This window comes from Danio rerio, chromosome 4 (assembly GCF_052040795.2).
Source record: "Danio rerio strain M-AB ecotype USA chromosome 4, GRCz13ab, whole genome shotgun sequence".
Classification (NCBI taxonomy): domain Eukaryota; kingdom Metazoa; phylum Chordata; class Actinopteri; order Cypriniformes; family Danionidae; genus Danio; species Danio rerio.
In genome coordinates this window covers 13,955,987-13,979,424 of record NC_141024.2, presented here as the reverse complement: position 1 = coordinate 13,979,424, position 23,438 = coordinate 13,955,987, and the positions used below count along the sequence as shown (strand labels likewise).

The 23,438-nt window shown below is 38.0% G+C and overlaps 2 protein-coding genes and 1 long non-coding RNA gene across 4 annotated transcripts in view; all 3 read right to left on the bottom strand.

Moving 5' to 3' along the window:
• LOC147844665 (uncharacterized) overlaps positions 1-23,438 on the bottom strand; it is an 892,045-nt gene that overhangs the window by 670,855 nt on the left and 197,752 nt on the right. The window lies entirely within an intron of this gene.
• si:dkey-39a18.1 lies at positions 546-5,592 on the bottom strand. 2 transcript variants are annotated; one of them, XM_087246907.1, is made up of 6 exons: positions 5,513-5,592; positions 4,715-4,778; positions 4,194-4,296; positions 3,847-4,005; positions 3,533-3,637; positions 546-2,153 (listed from the first exon to the last, which is right to left on the bottom strand). In XM_087246907.1, the coding sequence occupies exons 2-6, from the start codon at positions 4,728-4,730 to the stop codon at positions 1,556-1,558; spliced, it is 981 nt and encodes a 326-aa protein (XP_087103033.1). In that variant the 5' UTR covers positions 4,731-4,778; positions 5,513-5,592; the 3' UTR covers positions 546-1,555.
• cand1 (cullin-associated and neddylation-dissociated 1) lies at positions 9,299-22,543 on the bottom strand. Its single transcript, NM_213485.1, is given in 15 exon segments — positions 9,299-10,261; positions 10,530-10,637; positions 11,840-12,004; positions 12,087-12,256; positions 12,384-12,479; positions 12,589-14,082; positions 14,299-14,440; positions 14,696-14,988; positions 16,141-16,286; positions 16,364-16,469; positions 17,679-17,935; positions 19,234-19,357; positions 19,529-19,683; positions 20,130-20,273; positions 22,256-22,543. Coding segments are annotated over 15 exon segments (3,693 nt in total). The 5' UTR covers positions 22,324-22,543; the 3' UTR covers positions 9,299-10,036.

Genomic DNA, 23,438 nt, shown 5'->3' with positions numbered 1-23,438 from the left:
GTTACTACATTGCATTCACTAATTTTAATTACATGTATTATTCACACCTGTAACTTATAGATAAAGCTCCCATCCTTCTTCCTTTACTACTGGTGTCAAATCTAATAAACCCTACATGCCATTTGGTTCTATCTTAGTAACTTTCAAAGGACTTTTTAACACCAATTATTAGTTAGTAATGTAACAAATAAGCTATATAAAAGCTCTATAAAACTATATTTTATTTTATTGAGATAAAAATGATTGACATTGTCATTAACAGCAGAGACAGTTACAGAAATCAAAGAGTTTTTTGTTTTTTTAATGTAATATTTGTTTTTTCTGCATAAAACACAATGCTGGGTCACAAACTAGAGCTGGTCATGGGACCATCGTTTTAAAAATTGCAGTAACAGGAACCAGTGAAATGTCTCTTTTATCATCATTATATGCTAAATTAATATCCAAATTCTACAAATACTGAAGATAAATATTTTCAATAACTGAACACTCTTCAACAGCACTGAATAAACATGAAATGTTGAAATTATGATTCATGAGAGAGATTTAGTTAGAAAAAACTTTTAATGGCATGGCACATGGCAGCTTTACATTGTAAATTGTTAAAAGACTGGCAAAAGCTAGTCCAAATCACATTTAATATAACACTTTTGCTCTTAAGATAACACTTTTACCAGTTAATATGGGCCCATTGGAAAAATATTAGAGTAAAAATTTTTACATTAAGATTTACAAGTATGAATAAACTTCCAAGCAAATACGTTTAAAAGAATTTAAATTTACTTCATATTGTAATGTAGGTACCACTTTACACACATTCTTTGATAATCAATGTTCTTCATAATTTCATATTGCAATGAAAAGTCTTTCTCATAGGGCTATTAAGAGTACATTTACTTCTTGCAAATACACATCTTCAAATACTCAAAAATACACACTCCGGTACCAAAAAAAAAGGCAGATATATCTGCAGTAGGCTGTGATGGAAAATGTAAAAATTGCTCCTGGACCTCTATCTCACTGTAGATTCTGCTCAACTGAGAAAATTGTATTGATTTTAAAAAGAAAAGAAAGACCTAGGAAAGTGGGTAGAAGGAAATATATTGCATTCCTCCTAGGTAAGTCAGACTTATGATTTGTACCTCTAGGGATCTTAACACCCAGGAAAATGTACTGCATGATTTTTTAAAGCTCCTTGGAGGCACTTCCTATACCTGTGGAACAGTGCTGCCCCTCAGGTCCAGTTCCAACATGCTTTAATGATGCCTAGGGCTTCCATGGAAACTAGATGAAAGATCATTGGTTATACAATAACTTGAGCTGAGGAAAGAAGAGTGTTATGACCATGAGTCCAATAATCTATGAGGAATCAGGAGAAGTGCCAGGAGATTGGGAAGTTGTTCCAGTTTTGGCTTTATTGTTTCTTTACGTGCAAAATGAATTTGAGATCTTGGTGGTGTTAGTGGTGATCTTTCTGATCCTTTGTGCACATACTAACTTCAAACAGCATCGAGCAGTGCAAGTGTTTTTACTCAACAATCATCTTGGGGTTTTTTTAAGCCACATATCTAATTTCCGTGCGAGACAGATGTTTCGGAGAAGGTGTTGGGCAGGTCATGGTGATTTTGGGAAGCCAGTGTCCTTGGGAGTTGCAGAGTTCCACAGTGCGCTCCATCAGGAAAACGCATGGGTCCCTATGTGCAGGCAACTGATCTACCTGGTCCTGGTGACATGGAATATGGATGTGTGGTAGAGCTGCACGATAAGGCAGTGGAGAATGTAGGATCTGCCGACACAGATGCTCCTGAAACCCAGAAAATGGCTCCAGTAGGTGGGCTGCCAGTGGGCAGTCAAACACTCCTCCATTTGGTGCTTTTTTCAGCACAGATCTCAGGGGCTGGCATGGTCTGTCAGTCTGCCTCATCTGTTGCATGGTGTCAGGACTGATAGGGTACACTGCCTGCACTACAGGACTCTGGAAAGTGAGTCGAGATCTCGGGGACACTCCAGAGGCTTTGGCAGGAAGCAAGCAGGGCCCATTTTTCTGAACACTGTGGGCCTTGACAGACAGAGACGTCTGCCCGACAGGTACAATTTTTGGATGCACCAGTGCATGGGCAGGTGTAGTTGAATTGAATTCCATTTTGTCAGGCCTTTTCATAGGAGAATGAGAATTATTAGAATTTAAAATGATATTATATACAGAGTTCACACTTGTAAAACCAACAAAGCATGCATACAAACATGAATAATACCTCAGACTGAAAGGTGCATTTAAATATTTGCTTAGAAAAGTATTTAAGTTTTTCTTTTTTTCTTTTTGCCCTCTATAAAAGGTACCTACAAAACACCAAACTGCAATATCGATGACTTAACATTCTATAAACTACTCAGAAATAGTAGGAACTACCCATAACTTTTTAGCAACCTTTAAATAAAGCCCAACAGAGAAAATAGGCAAAGGTTTAGAATCAGAATTTGCCACTTTAATGTATAAATAAGAGAAACTTGGTGAGAACAAAAGAAACAAAAATTAAATGTCTATAGTTGTAATAAAAAAGGCTATAGTTGTAAGAAAAGAAGGAAGAATAAGGTCCAGAATTGTTCTTTATCTAGTGCTTAAGCACAATTTTTTGTTTATTTTTATTTACTTTTGAATGATATTACTGTCACAACATTGTAACTATACATTAGCCCTGTGCTTATTTGGCTATGAGTTCACTGCAGAAACTTTCACTATATAAATGGTCATCAGGATTTCAATTATCACATTAAAAATCCAATTATAATTTGAGTTATTAATCATATTCACAAGTAATGGTCCAGTCAAGTGAAGAAACGCAATGAGCAAGCCTAGACATTTCTAAACCCCACTATTCCTAAATCATGGAAGTGCCGTGTTCCGGAGAGAGGCATTTACACATACACTCTTCACTTTACAAGCAGACCTGACTGTGCTGTACTGTTGGTTGCTTTGTGTAATTTCATTTTATCGGGATGCTTTAATGTCAGTTTATTATCTCAGCTGTGGGGCCGATAGTAAGTGAATAGAAATCTGCATGTCCTCTCTCTCCATCTCAGTCCTCAACACTAAACTCCCATCTCTCTCCCTTGCACCTCACAGCCTCAAATAAATGAGGGAAGCAGAAAAATACTTGCCCACGTGATGCCGAGACTAACCAGGCTTTAAATCATTAATAAGCAGAAAATGACTCTGCACATATCTGCCGGCTGAGATATCGACTGTAGCTTTTCATTTTTATTCTGTGAATTTAACAGCGCTCTAAATGCAGAATGGAGTTAAGCCATGCAAAAAAGGAGTCTCCTGCCAACACATTGACAAGTATGAAATAATTTAACCTTCCTCTAGCCAGAAAAACTAAGGGCAATGAATTCTGTTTTTATCACCAAGGTTTAGGTGGGCAGTCAACGGATGGTTGGTTTGATCTATGAGATGAGAGTTCTATGTTCACAGTTGTGTCTTTAATTTTGAAACCTTGCATGGCTGGTTCTTGAAAAACAAAGGAAATACCTGTAACTTGAGCGGTTTGTTTCCTTCCAAGTAGACCTGGATTTGGTAATAGGTGGGAGTTTGGGGACAGTTTTGCACCCAGTTCCTTTTACAATCAAATTGCACCTGGTAATCATATATTATGAGTATATTATTCCATTGAATCTTCACATTTATAATCAATTAATGGTGTATGAATTTTGTATGAAATTAATAGTTCATCTTTAGAATGGCATGAGGGAAATAAGACTGGCAAATTCTCATTACATACTATATTGCTTACAAATACTTAAATGACATATGGCTGGCTGTATGGATTAAACTGTATTCAGTACCTGTTGCTTACGAGAGGAGGTAAACCAGATATGATGTTATTTTTTGTAGGTCTGTGTGACCTGTTGTGTCTGGGTTGAAGGGTTAATGATTCAAACACTGCTGGTAAACTCTTGTGACTCCGAGCATCATCATCATCTTCTTCGTCCCCATGTGGCTTCCTTATACGTGGGAGAGGGGGAAAGCTGGCAATTACATCCTATTGAAAATAAGCAGTTGACTTATTTATTCATGGGATTATCATGGGTAAAATAGGTAAAAGTGCGATTGCACTGTTAGTTATTCAATCATCATTGTTAAACTGTCAAATATATGGTGGTCAGCGGTCTTAATGATCCAATTGTGTTACCCTGTGCTGCAGGAACGAGACCGGTTCTGAGAAATATGATGGTACAGGTGAAACATCCCGAAACGGGGATTGGCTTCTGCTTTTCCTGATTTTGTGGGAGCGCCTGTTAACATAATAATAGTTATATAAATCTGTTCCCATGATACTATTACAAATACTGAATTACACACAACAACAACATACTTAGTCAAGCATGCTAAGCAAATTAACACTTCATCTGTTAACATGATGCTGGTGAATTGCTGAGCTTGTGCAACCCATTTCACTAATCAGATTTTTTATCCACTGCAACTTCTCACCTCTGTCTTGATTTTTTGTTATTGAGAGCAAATCATGCATCAGTGTTTCTGAATGCTACAGAACATATAAGCCCTTTAAAATAGTTTGTTAAATGTTTGTTCTTGCCACTCATAATATATAATGCAGATTGTATATGTACTTCGCATAATAAATGTACCCCAGCAATTTATTTTTTTTATATTTGCTGTCTTGTTGCACATTAATAACAAATATAAAATTACCAGTCTTCATTCCCATCCATGGGGAGGTCTTTGCCAGAAAAGCCCATCCTGGTTATTATTTACCCTTAAAGAAAACAGGTTGTTAGAACCCAAGCATAAATATATTCACAATTACCCAGATTAAATTGAATTAATATCACCCAATGTTTCCCTCCTATTAATAAATGTTTAATTAGAGATATTCTCCAGCAGTGGTTTTACTCTTACCTTTACCAACAGGATTTTAAGAATTCCATTAGTCTTAAAGGAGTCCATTAACATATAAATAAGTGTTTATTGCATAAAATCAATGCATGTGCATTAAAAATATATTTTCAGCCACAGCGGATATAATTTGTCTACTTATACATCAGGATTGTTTTAAATCAATCTCATGCTTTCAGATATTAATCAAACACACAATCCACCATGAAATATAAAGCATGTTCCCTGCCTATTTCTCTCCACATAAACCTCAAATTTCCCCTTTTCTCTATTTTAAATCAGTCAGTGCAAGATTAAAGATGATTTAGCATGGAAACTAAACAAACAAGTGTATTATGGCATACAGCCAACAATATATAAACATACTACATTACTACATACTACAATACTGCATTAAAATGCACACTGTTTAGTACAGATCTGAAATCCTACCAATTACAACTTTCAGTTCTTAATCTTTACAATGAACTGAACTTTTATGAAGTCTAACAGTAAATAAAAAAATCGCAAAAATCTTTTTTGGGGTGAGGATTTTTGGGAAAATAAACCCATCTAATTTACCATTTAACATTTCATAAAACATCTAAAACTTACCATGGGCATGCTGAATGTCATCAAGTCCGCACAGTGGAAAAACTCGCTACCAAGTCACACTGAGGACAATCCAAAGCAGTGAAGTCAGGACATTACAATGCCCACCTTAAAAAACCAATCAAAATTCAAGACACAAAGAGCTCTTGGCTGCTGATTGGCTGATTGTGTCGCAGAATCCTAAACAGTCTTGAGAGCAACCCCTTTCTGTTAAATGATTTGTAAAAAGTCATTAATATCAGACAAGAGGCTAACCTAATCTACCTGGCCACCGAATGATGTCACATCATGTCATAAATAAGCATTTAACCAGCATAAAACAATAACTCATCCATAATCACATTCAAGTTCTAAGAAAATGCCTCAATATAGACATTTGTCAGCACAGACTTTTTTCCTGGCACACAGCTAGTGTAAGCGTCATTAGTGAGATGATATGAGTTATATTCCCCTTTAGGGGGTGAGGTCTCCTTGCATTGTTTAAATCCGGCTTAGAGGTGAAACATTAAGCTTCTGGCTTTAAAGCAGCTACAAGCAGCTGCTCAGCGGGCCATGGAGGATCTGTCAGCAGTAGGGAAGGCATTAATCTGCAGTGTGCTTTTTACGGCCTCCTGCTGCGTTTTCCCATAGGGCAGCACAGCCACTTCGTCATCATTAGAAAGCACATTTCATCTATAACGATGATTAGTCTTTTTTTGGCTTGCTCACAATGATATGATCACATATATATGCAGTTTGGAAGAGGTATCTGTATGCAACAGGTTTTCTGTTGTCTTTTTAGTGAGTTTTTTTTTTACTAATCATGGGCTGAAATACTGGTTTTGTGACATTTGTTTGTCTATGGCAGTGGTCACCAAACTTGTTCCTGGAGGGCCGGTGTCCTGGAGATTTTAGCTCCAACCCTAATCAAACACACCTTATCAAGCCAATCAAGGTCTTAATAGGTATACTTGAAACATCCCTACAGGTGTGTTGAGGCAAGTTGGAGCTAAACCCTGCAGGTGACCCCTGATTGGTGACCCCTGGTCTATGGGTTAGTATATGTCTCTTAGGTATTTGGACAATATTCATTTTTACATCGGCACCAATAGCCTAGTGGTTAGTGCGTCAACATATAGCACCCAGGTGCTTGTGGCGACCAAAGTTCGATTCCCAGCTTGAGGTCCTTTGCTGATCCTTCCCCTCTCTTTACTCCCTATACTTTGCTGTCTGTAAATCTCCACTGTCCTGTCATTAAAAGTGAAAAGCCCTAAAAAATAATTATAAAAAAATATATATTTATTTTTACAAACTTTGGAAGTTTAATTAAACCATCCAAACATGAGGAAAATTGTATATAGAGCAAAAACGATAAATTTATTGAAGGTATTTTAGGTTTTACACTTTCCAACCAACACTCACTGGCCAAATTATTATTAAAAAATATATTAAGTAGTTGTGAATCCAAGTCAAGAAAATCTTCAATGTTCAAACTGAGCATCAAAAAGGGGGAGAGAAGATTTAAGTAACTTTGAGCATGCATGTTTATTTTAGTATTTCAGAAATTGCAGATCTATTTCATGCAGAGAATGGCCAGACTAGTTTTAACTGACAGTAATTCACATACGGTAACCCCGTCTGAAAAAGGTCTGAAAAAAGGCATGTCGGAACACACACAACACATTGACTCTTAAAGCAGATGAGCCCTCAATGTGCTACTCCTGTCAGCTAAGATCTGGCTATCTGAGGTTACAATTGACACTGGTACACCAATACTGGACACTAGAATATTGGAAATAACCACAATATGGAAGCATGGATCCATCCCAGTCTTGTGTCAACAGTTCAGGCAGGTGTTGGTGAGGCAATATTTTCTTGACCAACTTTGAGCCCTTAGTACCAATTGGTTTTGTTTAAACGCCAGTAGGAACACGCCATTTAACCAAGCTTAAATATTCTCGATCTCATTTCTTGAACATGGCAATGGATTTACTATGCTCAAATGGCCTCCAGTTGCTACATAAAGGGCTGAAAACTAGACTTTGGCTTTGGCCACTACTGTATATATACATTAAGACATATTTGAAATGAGTTGATCAAGATATGATCAATAAAATAAGTACCCAGTTGAATTGCTGCACACAATTGTTTTGACAGCTGTTAAAAAATAATTTAAAAAGCCTCAACATGGATGACACATTGCTAGACAACAATGATCCATCTGTCCTGATGAGAGAATGATCAAGCCTGTGCATTAGCCTTCACACCTCTGATGCAAATCAGGCCACTGTAAATTGGGCTTTAATAGCATTTGCGTGACTCATTAGCGTGCAAATTGGAAGTGGGTTCATTTAAGCGACTACAAAATGTACTTTCATGCTTCCAGCAGCCTAGAAGCAGATTAAAACCCTATTTGGAACTCCTCTGTCCTCAAATAAGACCGTGTTTGTCCCATACGTGGCATAAGCTTACAAAAATGATTTGCCAGGGCTTGTTCACCATGCATAGGAGGAGGCAATGACATTTACTGTGTTCCTTTGTTTTTACAATGATCAACTCTGAATAAGAACTGATGGAAAAGCTGACCATATTCTTACATTATCATTAATCATAAAATAGTTTGCCAGTTAAAATAAATTCCAGCATGATTCATAGATGCCTGCCTGTATGAAAGCAAAGTTACCAGTGCTAAGGAATCAACCACACTACAACCAGAACATGTATTAAAGTAAACCGAACACTTTACCTGAAATGCCTCACTTATTTGAAACAAAAATGTCAAAACCTTGAAATAATTATTTCCAATATTTGATTAAAACGTTGCAATATCACACTCAAACTTCTGACAATATCTGATCCATACATTAGATATATTATTCTGGCAAACATTTGAAAATAAAGCTACATTTTTGTGTTGTAAAACGTTGAAACTGAAACATATAGGTAGATCAGCTACTAAGATATTTAGACCATGATGCTACTAACCTTTGTCAAATCCGTAATAGTTCTTTAAAAGTGCCTACTTTGTCAACCTGGTATTTTGTGTCTAAGTGGGCAGACAGAAATACTGGTGTATGCTCACTTCCGGATGTCACATTAGGCCAGCCAAGCAGATTGGAACTGGCAATTTCAGCCTTCTTTCAGTGCATATGCATCAGCCACTATAATGGTTCTGGCTGCACTGTAATGATCATAAAATGACATATATGGATGCAGGCAGCAATGGTCCTTTTATTGATATCTTACTGAGGAACATTGCCATACTGTAACACTCCAAAGAATGTAGAATGCTGTGCATACATGATTACACGAGTAAAACTAGAGTGTGCAATCTACACACTGATTTCCAGAGCATTAGATTCAAACATCAGCCACCTGTTGGTCTGCTATCGAGTGAGATGTATGATGTTAAATTATCCAGTTTACAGATATCCTTAAAAAGAGAGACCTGCACACTATACACAGTACTCAGAGTATTGCGGTAAGTTAAACTAGCTCTATGAAAAAAAAAAAAAAAGTCATATACTCAACCCATTTTACATGTGAGCATTTCAAGCAAGGCAGCATGTTAAAGTGAATTTAAAAAGCAAGAACAACACCCTTACAGTTCCAGAATACAGTCGAGCACCTGAGAGAATATTCTCCACTTATTTTATTCACATATGTGCGTTCCATACAGGGCAATTATTTCTCATAACAATGTTCGATGTCATATTTCACCTCTATATGCCAGAGCCAAACAAAACTGTCATCAAATAGAAAAAGTAAAATATGCAAATTGTTTGCAGCTGAATTCTCTCTTTTTTTTTGTTGTATGTGACATGCTGATGGCTCGCAATTCTGCGGACAGTGGGAATGTAATGAAATGCAATAAAGAAAAAGCAGTCACTCATCCAGTGAAACATCATAACTATGCCACGACTCTTAGGGATTATACTTCTAAGACTTCTCGCTCTGAACTTACGTTGTTGCTAGTAAAAAGAGGAGAGATGACATTCAAATTGTACAAAAACCTAATAAAACTTGTCTGATAAGAAACATGACAGAAAAAAAAAAACACGGCCCTGAAGTGACTTTGATTTAATGAGCGCTATCAATGAGCCCTGTAGATTCCGATTTAAGTTGTCAGCAGCCTAGAATGTAAAGAACTAATCTCCCATGGTCGAACAAATACTGTGGTCAATTAATTTTCATGTGACCAAGAAAGTCCCTCTGCAGTTCTCGGAGTAGATGAGTACAGAACTTCAGGAATTATGAAAATGAACAGAAAAAAAAAAATTTAAGAACAATGTAGAGGAGGAATGAAGAACTGAAGCAATTTCTTGTCATTTATAGAAAAACAAAGAATGTGATATTAAGCCTTGAAGCTTAAGAAAATGAATGTCTGTCCTTTATTAGTTTTTCTTTCCCCGTAATTTTACGATTTTTTTGTTTTTCTCCTATTTTTGATTCAGTGCAATGCATGGAACAATACAAGGGTCCCCCAGGGTTGGTTTTCTTTGTGGATTTTGCTGAGAGCGACGGCAATGGGCACGTTGTCGTAGTTGTTTAACTGGTGTCCATGGATTCCATATTGGTGCTTGAGGAGTCCCTCTGGATGCTGTCAAAGATGGCAGCCAGCTCAGGGTTGGAGCTGATCTGAGACTGGAACTCACTCATTAGGGGGCTTTTCTCGGCCTCTGGGATGGTAAGCAAGGCCACTACAGCCCGCATGGCAGATCGTTTGAGCTCATCCTGCTTTTCAAACTCCTGCTTTACAGAGTTAGCTTTTACCTGAGGAAAAAAAAAACAAGCAATATGACATAATTAGATATCAGACTTTCTGACCAATCAATAGCCCAAACTACATCACAACCTGAATGTTTGTGATTAAAGATCAAGTAAAAGAAGAACTAAAATAGATTATGATGGAAATGATCTGATAAATGTAACTTTGGCCCCTATGGAAACTGCATATGTGCTAACAGCTAGATGCTGCTCACATTTCCATACACAGAAACAGCTCCATGTCTGATTTATGTTTGCTCAATATTTTACATACTTTTGTGGTGCATGTTGCTCTGAGCGGCTCTACAAGTCTGTCCAACCTCTGTAACACAGCACTAGGACACAGACTAGATAATCTGGCCAGCATGAGGAACGTCAGCATCTGTAAGGACATAAAGACAGCAAAAAGTAGATTAGAATCCTGATACCAGAGACATGTTGGTCACTTAATGGCGATGCTAGGAATGGAAAATAAAAGCGCCCACTAAAATTGGCCTAGCGATGCTCAGGAACCAATTCATAATTCACTGCATGACCTTTTAATAAGGAGAAGCAGATTCTCCTTCAAATTACGAGATGCTTCAAATTACAGATGCTTCAAATTACGAGATTGCATAAGGGAGAGACACATCCATAGACCACAACTGTTGGTTTTGCTTTGTAGGAGTTTGTGTGACAAAAGTCTGACAAAAGTACCAATAGACTTTGACACAAACGTGATTCATTCACTTTGTGCAATCTGTCTTAACAGTTCTTTAACAGATCAGATAACATAAAGACCATTTCAATGAGGTATTGTCATTGGCCCTTGAACATTTCCTGCTTGTTGTCATACTATATCATTACTGCAACAATTCAATCACATTTTTGCATTAAAACAGCTGTCATAAGATTATTTATTAATATGCTGCCCTTTTTGGATTCACGGAAGCTATGGAAACTAAAAATGTAAAACAGAAAATACATTAGGACCATTGTTATTGTTTACATTCCCCAAAATGGTCTATACAAATGCCATAAAACAAGCCTGAAATTAGAAGCAAAAGTGTGTGAAAATATATATTTTCATAATGCAAACCACTATGCATTTTAAATTAAAGCAGTGTAATTGTGTAATGTATAGGGTGCTTACAAATCCAGTATAATTTACCTTAATTTTGTTGATGTAATGTTGTGCAGTGTGTATATATTTATATATATTTGGAAGCTTTGATGCTTTTACCTCAATAAGTACAAAACGATTGTGCTGGCAATCTCCCCTCTAACCTTCAACTCTGTAGCTGAATATGCCCAATTTTTCCAAAATTCTTAAAACAGTGATGAGAGCTAAACCCTTTTGCGAAGTTATTAATGACTCTTTAAAAATATAAATTAAAAATCCAAGTACACCTGGTAATAAGTACATTTAAAATAAAATTGGAATATGTCGCCTGTTAATGCATTATGCATTTACGCCTTTGATGACCGCACACTGAATCTTTGTTAATCAATTCACTCTTTCATCTTCTGTGGTTGCTAAATGATCAGCATGGCAAAAAGCCTGTGTCTCATGAAAGATTCATAGAGTTGAGTCTGATGGCTTACCTTGATATCGTAATGGTCCTTAAGTCCGTCTTCAACATGGTTTAAAAATTCAAAGATGTCAAGTCTATCTAGGCAGCTGTCTAAAAGAGTGTACATGCATTCAAAAGCAGCCTTCCTGATGTCCAAACCATCATCCACTGTGTGTTTGAATGGACCCATCTCAACCTAGAAAGAAGCAGGTTACACTGAGCTTTAAGGCTTTATAATATGCAGTAAAGCAAAATGCTTTGGACAACGATAATTTTACCTCTCTGATTAATTCCTTGCGCACTTTGGTCTCATTGTACAAATGCGGGAGTACTGTATCCAACAGGTCTCGAATAAGGGAAGGTTTATTATGAGCTGCTGAGTTGAAGGTAACTAGAGCCACTCTTCGTACATTAAGGTCTGGATCTTCCAATGTTTTCAAGAAATCACCTACAAGCATTTAAATAAAATAACACAAAAATATCATTTAAAATGGTCTCAATTCAAAAAAGGTACAAATTCAATAAAGTAAAAAAGAAAAAAAACAGGGAGAAAATAAGCTGATAACAGCACTTGCCTATGCAGTTTTTAAGAAGGGGGTCAATCGTCTGTGGGTGATCAGAAATGGTGAATTTAACAGCTGTAACTACCGAGCTCCTGGCATAAGATGATCCTAGAGACAGAGAAAACTGTTTATAATAAGTAAAAGAAATTAAAAATAAAACTTTGATTTAACAGTGTTTTACAGATTTAAAAAAAAAAAAGCAGAAATGGACATTAACCTGATAAGAGATAGCCTTTTAGCCTTGGCAGAAGAGTCTCTGGGTCAATGAGTGTTAACTTCCCCAGACATTCAGCTACAACGTTCCTTGTGCCTTCTTCTGTACACTCGCAGTGTTTGAGCAACAGTGCCCACACATTTTCTACATATGGTTTGAGCCCCGCCACCGAGGCAGAGCTGATGATTTCTTTGAGAGAGTGCAAAAGCAGGTACTGTCTCTTGGGTTGGCCAGAGATCTCTTGCAGGACAAAGGGAAGGTACTCCGGTAGATTCCCTACGCTGATGCTGCCCAATGCATATGAAGCTGCGGATTTAACCTCTTCGCTGGCTGAAGAGAATGCATCCAGGATGACTGTTTTCAGCTCAGGCTGACTGCTCAGATCAACATGATGACCGACTTCTCCCAGGGAAAGCAGAGCCAGTAATCGAATGGAGTCTGTGGAGCGCGAGTTCTTCACGTCTTGAATGAACTGTCCCACCACTGCAGGACCTTCTTTAGGACAAGCACGAGTAAGAGCAGCCACGCACTTTGCAATGGAGTAGTAGGATTGCTTATGGGTTAGAGCAGCACTCTGGGCATAAACAGGACCTGTTAGCATACGTAGCAGGTCCATGTAGCCCAAACTGGCCGTTCCCGTAGCTACAAGAGCCTGGAAGAATTCCAGCATGGCACTGAGCGCACCACCCTGCAGCAACGGCGAACGAACCAAAGCTATAAGTTCAGCCAAAATAGAGCCACTTATCTTAGACAGTGAGTCAGGGTGGACTCGTGCAAGTGTGGTGAGGAAGCTGATAGCCATCTGAGAGACATGCATATCACTTTCATTTATAAGAGGTGGTAGCTCAGCCAGTACGGCATCGATCATGGCTGGTGTTACACTATCGCTGTAATTCTTGACCAGTATGTCCAGGGCAGCAAGTGTGCTTAGTTTCAATGCACGCTGGTTCTTGCGCAAAAAAGAAGCAAGAATGGGAACAGCCTCACCCAGAATAGGCCTTAAGTTGATCTTCAGCGGTGACCCTGCAATGAGTGTGAGAGCTTTAACAGTGGTCAGCCTTGTTATCTCGTTCTTCAGTCGCTCTAGGAAGATGTGGAGAGTGCCTGGTAGGTCCGCACCAAGGCTGTCACCAAGGTTGCAGATAATTTGGCCCATACAGGAAATAGCTCGCTCTTTGACTTCCTGGTCGATATCAGCTGCCTTCAGCCTTTTAATGGTGCAAGCAAAAAGGTCAGTGATGTAGGGTGAGGCATCAAAAGCATCAGTTTGATCCAGAGGCCTAATTACTTTGACCAGCTGCTGGGTGACCAGAAGTGCTTCAGAGGTGATCTTATAAAAGGGATCACCCACACAAGCAACTACAGGAGGCACTATTGCCTGAACATGGGGGTGGAAGACTTGAGGCTGATGGTTGCACAGAATCACATACAGGCAAGACAGAGCATCGATCTTCAGGTTTGAAGAGCTTGACTTATCGTTGAGAGAAAATATGATTCCTAGATGGAATAAAAATCACAAATGTCACTTCAAATGCTAAGAAAAATTAACTATGATTAAATACGATTTTCAACAAAACACTTCAAGGTTTTCTCCGCAGAGCTTTTATAAATGTCACAGGTAAAATGCTGAACTTGTCAGAAAATTAAGCATATGGTCATGAATAGAATGACTCTACTCGCTTCAACATGTAGTAGCTTGCCTGTGGCACATACCTGGGATGAGAACTGGAATATGCTGTGTCAGGGCCCCTGGCAGCACGTTTACTAGTTCTGTCAGCATGTTGAAGCAGCACTGTCGAGTCTTAACACTTTTCTCTTTCATCTGTTTGTGCAATGCTTTCACGATCATGGACACCTGTAAAATTCACACAGCACAATCACATTTAGAAATAAATTCAGATAATCGGGAGGCCCAAGTGTATGGACTAGTAATACAGTCTATCTTAAAACATGACTGATCGGAATGTCCAAAGTATCGACTTCTGTACCAATCAGTACTGTAATTTTAACCTAAAACTTCAATTTCTGGCTATCTTTACAGTATTGTTGAGCAGGTTCTTAGAATAAACTAGCAGTTCTTTTTTTTTTTTAAAGAGCATTTTTCCCACACCTGGCTTTGAAGCATAGTGAGAGGTGTTTCTCCTTGTTCCATGGCATCTGGGTCACAGAGCCAACTCTGGGCAGGACGCGTCTGCTTGAGTAGGGACAAGTACGCATGGAACACATCCGCCTTCACGTTTTCTTCCCGCTCTTTAAAGCGGGCAATGAGCGCTGGAGAAACAGTGCGGTAGAACTCGGGTAACATCTCATGTCGTGTGCTCACCACTGCATCCAAGCACTTTGCTGCCGCTCTCCTCACTTTCCAGCTCATGTCGTCATCATCACTGTACTCATCATCACTTCCTGTTTGGATCACAATGATTAGATTATATCAATCACAGATGCCAATATGAATTCTCCTATCCATTGCACTTGCAACTGCTGAAATACAGCGTTCACATTTTATTTTGGAAGATGATTCTGGGTACATCAGTTCCAAGATAGCTAAAAAAGAATTTCTTTGTCAACAATCAGACAGTGTTGAAGACACAGAGCAACAAGTTTGTCCTTTAAAACTTCTTCTTCATCAACACTGAAACAGACTTCTGAGAAAAACAAATGTTCTCTCAAATCTGCTGCCAAGCTGTACCAGCCTCCTAAGGCTGCTTACAAGCTAGTGCACAGTCAGCACAATCAATTATTGAAAAGAAAACAACGAATAGGTAAGAATATGATTTATGGATGAAAACAACATTCCAAGAGGGGACAAAAATAAAAAAAAACTTCAAGATCAGGAAGAGAAACAGCAGTCATGAAGGCAGCGAATGTCTTACTCGTGCTTATATTCTGCTCCTGTCAAATTCTGAATAGCAGCATTGCGCATTTCTTCAACTACGCTTCCACATGAAATGCTCCATTCCAACAATTTTAACATGCAATGCTGAGCAAATCCACATGGTGTTATGCTTCATAGGACTAATGGTTAAGAAAGAAACCATTTTTATTCTGAGAATCCACAACCACTAAAGGGGCATGAATTGTTAGGTACATGCATTTTAGGAGGATGACAATCTGTAAGGTACCAAAGGAATTGTAGCAAATGTTAATGCCTGTCTGGACATTACAGGACAATCAGTACTCCCCACACCAACATCCGAGCCAATTTCATCAGCTACGAAGGCATAGGTATTATTCAAAGCTGCTAGACCGGACCAGTAAGCACCATTCATTCAAACAAACTGATTTCTGATGGTCTGGCAAACAGTCTCGGCAAATATCCAACTTTTCTGTCCTCATTCAATGCTTTCACTGACACTAGTGGTTTTCCCCCCCGCCAAAAAAATGTGAAAATAAACCCTAGTGCTGTTATTTCTGTTATGCGACAAGCAGAAGCTGAACACACACCAGAACTAAAGAAACCGAGCTTGAAACTTACAGCTAAACAGACTTTAGGTTTGGAAGAGAGAATAAATTCTTCTTTCCTCAGACAGAGTAAAAAGAAGCCCCGCCTCGTACCTTGATAATCTTCGTCTACACCATCAGCATCCATTGCATTCTCATCTTCATCCTCGTCATCATAGTTGTAGTTAGGGTCATAGGTCAAATACTTAAGACAGATGCTGATGACTGTTGGGACATGTGGGTACACTTCCTTTGGACACCTGGAAACAGGAAATAATGTATATTGAGTTCTGCTCTAAAGATTGTTTCCCGATGTTACATATATCTTTATACTTACCTTCTTACAAAAGACTCAAAAGCTTGAATGCAATATTCCCGCAGTTCATCATCATCAACATTGCAGAACTTCACCACCAATGGGATGATCTTTTCCAAGTACTCACCTGTAGGATAAAACCAGCATGTTATATTTAGACTCATTACACAAAGATTAGACAGATTTGTGGGGCTGAAATTTTTAACATCAAGCTGAATTCACTGGGAAATATAAATTGGGTTTGGAGAGTTGCAGGATTAAGGCCTTGCTGTTTTCAGCACAATCAAAGAAACAATCTAAAGATGACAAAAAGACTTAATTATAACGGCGCAAGAGATAGCTACAAAACGACTCCGAGTGCATTCCACTACAGTAATCTTGTGCATCTTAATCGCAGCTGTCTTTGTTTCATCAAATGCAGCCGGTAATTGGCTGATGGGGGAACAGTGCGCCACAGCAGCAAACCTAAATGACTTTTCACTTCATTTCATTTGTGCCAAATGGCCTGCCTTAGCAGCACAGCAATGAAGAAACACTGATGACAAGATGACGGTTAATAATGGCTACACTTGAGATTGTTCTACCTGCTGTCACACAATAACATTCTGGCAATTTGTTCGGTCAAACTCCAAGGAGAGTTGCCTTCAAGCTTATACCCTCTATAATTGTGCTTTGAAAGAGGAAATGACAAAAAGTGAGAGTGGTAAATAATCAAAGATACCTTTATAATGTTTCATTACTTTATCATTTACTAAAATTGCGAATAAGTATAAATTGAACTTAATTACTAAAAGTACAAAAGATTTTTTAAACGGCGTCAAAATCTTGCTTGTCAATGCAAAACTGAAAGGGGGAGAGAGTGCACCCCTGTCTGAATAACTTTTACTGCTCATCAGCCTGTGCAATCATAAAGTGAAATGTAATCACGAAGCAGTGTCAACGCTGGTGACCTCAATCTTCAGCAAAACATTTTCTATCATAAGAAAGGACCACAGACTTTCAGATCAAGCAATAGAGAACTGCAGTAAAAGATGCAATGCCTAGGAGGGAGGATATCATTAGTATTGACCAAAAAAAAAAAAGAGCTATTGTAATAATTGCATAATTTTCATTAGAGATCTTTGAGGATGGCTGATGCTTTGCTTTAGCTCATTCCAGTGAAGGCTAAATTACAGCATCAGTGGTGAAACTAATAGCTGTATGAGAAAATCACAGTCGATGGCTTCAATAAGTGCACACTAAAATTGCTTTCAGCACTTAAAGAGTAACTGAGATGAGGTCTTGAACCCTAAAGACATTAAGTTAACTGAGGTCTGTAACAACGGGGGAGGCTCACCGATTCTGTGGCCAGCTTGTCTGCTGATAGCAGCAATACACTGGATATAAGTGCGTGTGGTTGACATGGACTCGTTCCGTGAGAGCTCAGATAGTAAGTGCTCGATGAGGTCCACAAAGACCAGGTTTCCACAGCTCATGACCAAATGTCCCAGGGCTATAATGGTCCTCTTCCTCACTGCCAGGCGAGGGCTTGTCAGTTGAGGCAGCAGACAACTCAAAATGGAAGGGTGGAAGTTTACTAAGAGGCCTCCTTGTCTAGATGAATGAACACAAACAATATTAGACGATCAAAAGACTTGTAAAGACCAAATAATGGGCAACAATTTGGGTGATTTACTTCATTACCAGAAAGAAAATATAGCATATAACATAATATTTTAACTATTTTTGCAGTATATTACCTGTAAACAAGATAGTAAAATTTAGTATGGTGGCATTTCACGTTAATACACTGTGCTAAACATCAGATTAGAGACAATAAAAAGAAAAAACTGGAAAATATACAATGATAAAATGGAGTAACATTCCTTTAATAAAAGTGTGTGGCATAACCACTGCTTCATTACACTAAAATGTATTTGCTGTAAATTTGTTAGGTTTAATTTAGTTTATTTAGATATTTGACTCACACAAATATTTAATAGCCAAATTTGCACTTGGTAATAGATTTATTTGCTTTAGTTTCTTTACCAAATGGTGTGTTTTATTTTAAAGCAAGTTCATAAGTTATTCTTTTATTTTACTGACAAATTATAAATATTCAGTAAAGATCCATGTTGTGTTTTCCCTACACCTTCATAATCATTTGTCAGTGCCGTTGTTTGGGTGTGCAAGTATTTCATATGAAGTTTTAATGCTTAATATTATAGCATTTTGTAACATAAAACAGTGTTACAAATAACATTCTTTCTCTAAATCAAATAGTTTCTCATATTTGCTAAAATAGACTTAATTAAATAATTAAAAATATGAGCAATTAGTTGACTAGTAGTTTTAATGAGTGACTACTGGTCGACTAAGAAAATGTGGAACAAATCAGACACTAACAGCTTGATCACACAAGTAACTGTAATGTTAAAATGAACATATCACTGTTATTATCATTAGTTTTATTCTTAGTGTGAAAGGCTTAAATCCACCTTAAGGGAAAATATTGTTTAGATAGTTCTGTGTAGCTCAACTGATAAAGCATGAACTTTAGAAATGCCACAGCTGTGGATTTAATTCCCAGGGAACACACAAGTTGGCAAAATCTCCAAGTCGCTTTGAATAAAAGCATCTGGCTAATGCGCGAATGTAAATATGAATGCAAAATGCATTCACCCAAGTCTGCCATTAGTTACTGCACAACAGAGCTGAGAGTCAGCATCTAAACTGAAAGACCTTAAAGTACATTAAGATCAGTGAACTGAAGTAAAAGACTGAGAACTGTCACTGGTGTGATGAATGTGCACAAACGCATCTAGAAATTACTTCGCAGGAGTCCTTGTGCACTCAATAGAAGAATTGGTTGAAACAAAAGCAGCAGTCATCACATGCCTCATCTGACATACCTGCACAGCATGTCTGCCATGATGTCCAATGCTTCCAGCTGAACCGAGACATCCTCCTGCTTGGCAATGGCACTTGTAAGGCGGCCTGTTATCTTTTTGCAAACGCTAGCAGCAAGAGCAGAGCCTAAAGCAAAGAGAAACTGATTTAGCAGGCAAGATGGCTCATGAAAATGACTAAATATAGCCATGCACGTGTGAATGAAATCTCCATCCTTTCAGCACAGAATAGAGTGGAAAAAATTGTGGAATATTTTGAGACATCTGCATTAATACAAGCAGGAAAAGGATGTTTTACCACTGGAAGCTGGTGGGAGCTCCCCAATCACTGTCTTGAGGCCAATGCTGGAAATATCTCGAAGCTGCTCTTTATCTGATAACATGTTTGTACACAATGTATCAACAATCGTTTCGACCTGGTACTCCTTCACTTTGCTGACAAGTGGTCCCAAACTGCAAAAAAAAAACAAGGATTTTAGTGTAACCTTTTGAATTACCTACCATTTATCTTTTTGCTATGCAAGGTCGTAAATGTAGATTCCTTGCAATAATATCTACTACAAAATTACTTATGCTTAGCATTCTAGTCAGCGATATTCCAAGTATGCTCAGCAAAAACGTTTTTCAGCAAATTAACACACTGAAATGAAGAGAGATTGCAGTGACTTCTTCATGCAATCCTTTCAGGACTATCTAGGGAATGAATAGAGGCTAACAACCAAGATAGCTCATTGTAAAAAGCAACTATACTTCTCAATAAATCACTGCGGCATGAATCAATTTCGCATTAAAGCATTTATTTAGAGGACAAATTGAAGCCACCTCATGAAGGACACACTGTAAATACCGAGTAAGAGAAGCTTTCAAGGTCTTAAATAAATGAATATCAAAATACTAACCATTTCACAGCCAGATTCTGAACTTCTCCGTTCTTGTCCTCCAGGAGCTTTAAGATCATTTTGACCACCTTCCGTTCACTATCGTCATCCAGCTTTATGGAGTCCTTCTGCAACTCGGACATCAAATCATTGGTGGCCATGAATCTGAGGAAATACACAAAGACAGTTTTCTTCAACCACCAGTCTTAAGCCCCGGTCAGACTTTCATTATTCATCAGATTCACAATTGATAAAATCCAGGCATTTAGCATTTTCTTCAATTGCAATCTCTAATTCAATCAATGGCTAGCGGCTGCTTCATTCCCAGAGGTGATCCCAATGGTCCAGACACACTTAAAGATGGTTTCAAGTGACTAGAGCACTAACAGAATGGTTAATGTAAAGTCTCCCACAAGGCAGTAAGGTGAGAGACACCTGTATGGCAGAGCTGCTGGCATTATGTCAAAGTAAATGGGCTGACTGAAGAGTTTTCACCTTTTCATCTCACTTGTCATGGTTTGCTAAATTCATAATCCACTTCTGAGCTGAAACTGGAGTGGATTAAAATGAAATCTTGTCTTTGGGTGCCAACATCAAAGCCTCAGCACAGAACCTCAAATGTGATGTGAAAAACCCTTCTGCATACCCTATTACGTGCCATCTCTCTCTCACACACACACACACACACACACACACACACACACACACACAGTCCTAAGTGTGTCTGTTTGGCATATATTTGAAGGCATGGAATCTCTTATTCCAGCAAGCGCCTAAGTGAGAATGAATAATGCATGAGACGCACACGATTCAACAGCAGGGTGAGCGAGGGAACGCCAGCACACACCAACAGAGAAGACCTAGAATGGTGTGTAAGCAAAACGTTCCCAGGGGGTGAAATCTTGTGAAATTCTGAAAAAAAGAACAGCAAGCAGTTTGACGTGGATGACAGGCAGGAAATTCTCTGGGAATTTGATCTGATGGCTGCATTAGTATTCATTTGAGAACTCCCGTTAGATATGTACAGAACTCACAAACCATTAACCTCCTAGTGGCCACTACTGAATATACTGACATCATTAAAGGGAATTCCCCAACTGCTTAAAAAAAGCAGCAAAAGGATACATTGTTATAGCAAATCTTTACTATGAATTATGACATATTCCAAATTATAATGCTTTCAAATTGTTATCAACAATTACACAGTTCTGACCTTGAGAACATCGCTGACAATTATTCTCAAGTCAAAGTAAATGAGGAATCTAGTAACGCAACCTTTGCATATTTTGGAAATTATGCATACTTTTAAATGTGCAAGCATTTTTTTAACCATTAACACAATATTCACACAGCCTGTGACTTGAGTAAAACATTTAGTTCCTATCTTTAAACATTATTGTTTATCTGCACATATACAATTGATTACTACATTAATAAAACAAGACATAATTACAAGCATGTATAAACTGTCAGACCTGTAAATATACTAATGACAAGTGGAGTTCTTCAGTAACACTGAATTCACACAATACAACAGCAACGCCTTAAATTAATTTCATGCACGCTGTTCAAAGTTATCAAAAGGGTAGTTTATTTTTGATACATATGATAGACATGCACTCATGCTAACATTAGCCAACTTTTAGGAACACGAGGGGGGGCAATTTAATGAAATAGTCCATAATGTGCTGACTAGAGAACTTCATGCACATTTAGCTCATGATTTTAAACAAATGACTGTACTTGGTATAAAATATATGACAGTTCGAGTGCAATACCAGAAAACGGCATGCTAATGCTAGTAGGCTAGCCCTAGCCGCTAACTAGCTCGCTAACATTCCTACTAACACTTGCACTTTTGACAGCTTTTATTCCAGCAAGCGATGTCACATTAATAAATTACAGCCATGATTATAGGACCCGCGTACAATTTTAAACAGGAAAATTTTAAACGAAGCCATGTACAACATGAGTTTGACATGCTAAGCTAGCCAGCTAACCTAAACAACAACAGTCGCGCGATCCGCGGCCTAAAACTTTATGCGATCGCTTTATTAATTTTAAGACATCCACACGTCATCACAAGCCATACAAATAAACATGCATTTTCTACAACACTCGATCTGCACATATGCATCACGACTGACCTGAAATCCTTGTCGCTGGACGTCATTTTCTCCAAAAGATTAGAGATGTGGTACGAGGCACTCGCCATGTTTGCAGTCAGGAAAACCACTTGTGTGTGTGTTTAGGGCCAGAATGATGTAGTTCGCCTCTTTTTTGGAGGTTTGAACGGGCGTGAAGTACAAGACGAATATCCAGAGTTTGTTGTGCAGGTAAGTGATCAGCAGCAGCTGCGCGGGGAACAGCAGACGTTCATGCCTTGAGTTTGGATGGGTTTGAATGGAGGTGCTGCTCGCTTCTGCAGGAGGGAGGAGCTCAGACTAGACACACTGCTGTCTATGAGAAGACAGAGTTCTAGTGGTGCTGTGTCGCAAAAATCTGGTTAGCTGACTGCTTGGATAACATGAGCTCATTTGGGCATCGTGTTTGTGTGATGACAGGTTTTGTGCTCACAATGACTTTTGTTTATATTTTACACTTACAGTTTATCCATGTTTTTCCCAGTGATGGGTTGCAGCTGGAAGGACAAAAACAAATGCTGGATACGTTGGCGGTTCATTCCGCTGTGGCAACCCCTGATTAATAAAGAGACTAAGCTGAAAAGAAAATGAATGAGTATATCCATGTGATCCATGATGCTAATTACAAAATTCTGGAGGTAGGTAAATCAGTAAATTATTCTCATATAAAGAATTTATGCATAAGTTTTATTTTCCCCCAAAGAATATGTCATTGTTTTTGGTGCAATCCCTGATTATGATACCTTTAGTCAAATTTGGCCCTAAAGGTTCTTTAGATTGTTTTATTTTTGACAACACAAATCTTTTTGTTGAGCAAACTCTTCTCAATTTTATGTCAAACAAAGATATCCGCTTAGTTTTATTAGTTCTCGAATCTCTTTACCTGCTTGCATAGGCTTTTGGAATAATCTGCAGGGTCTTAAAAAGTCTTAAATTATATATATATATATATATATATATATATATATATATATATATATATATATATATATATATATATATATATATATATATACACACACACACACACACACACACATATATATATATATATATATATATATATATATATATATATATATAGTTTTTTCTAAAGTTATTTCAAAAAATATTTATGTAAACAACCGAGTCTGCCTGTTTTGACACCTTTTTTAAAATATGTGGTTAAGAAATAGCTAATTAGAAT

Excerpts from the sequence above, each read along its gene's own strand:
- si:dkey-39a18.1 (XM_087246907.1), bottom strand. Across the intron at positions 3,638-3,846 it reads CCTCCTCTCGTAAGCAACAG|GTGCAATTTGATTGTAAAAG; the intron begins GTACTGAATACA and ends TATGATTACCAG. Across the intron at positions 2,154-3,532 it reads ACAAACCGCTCAAGTTACAG|GCCTGACAAAATGGAATTCA; the intron begins GTATTTCCTTTG and ends TCCTATGAAAAG.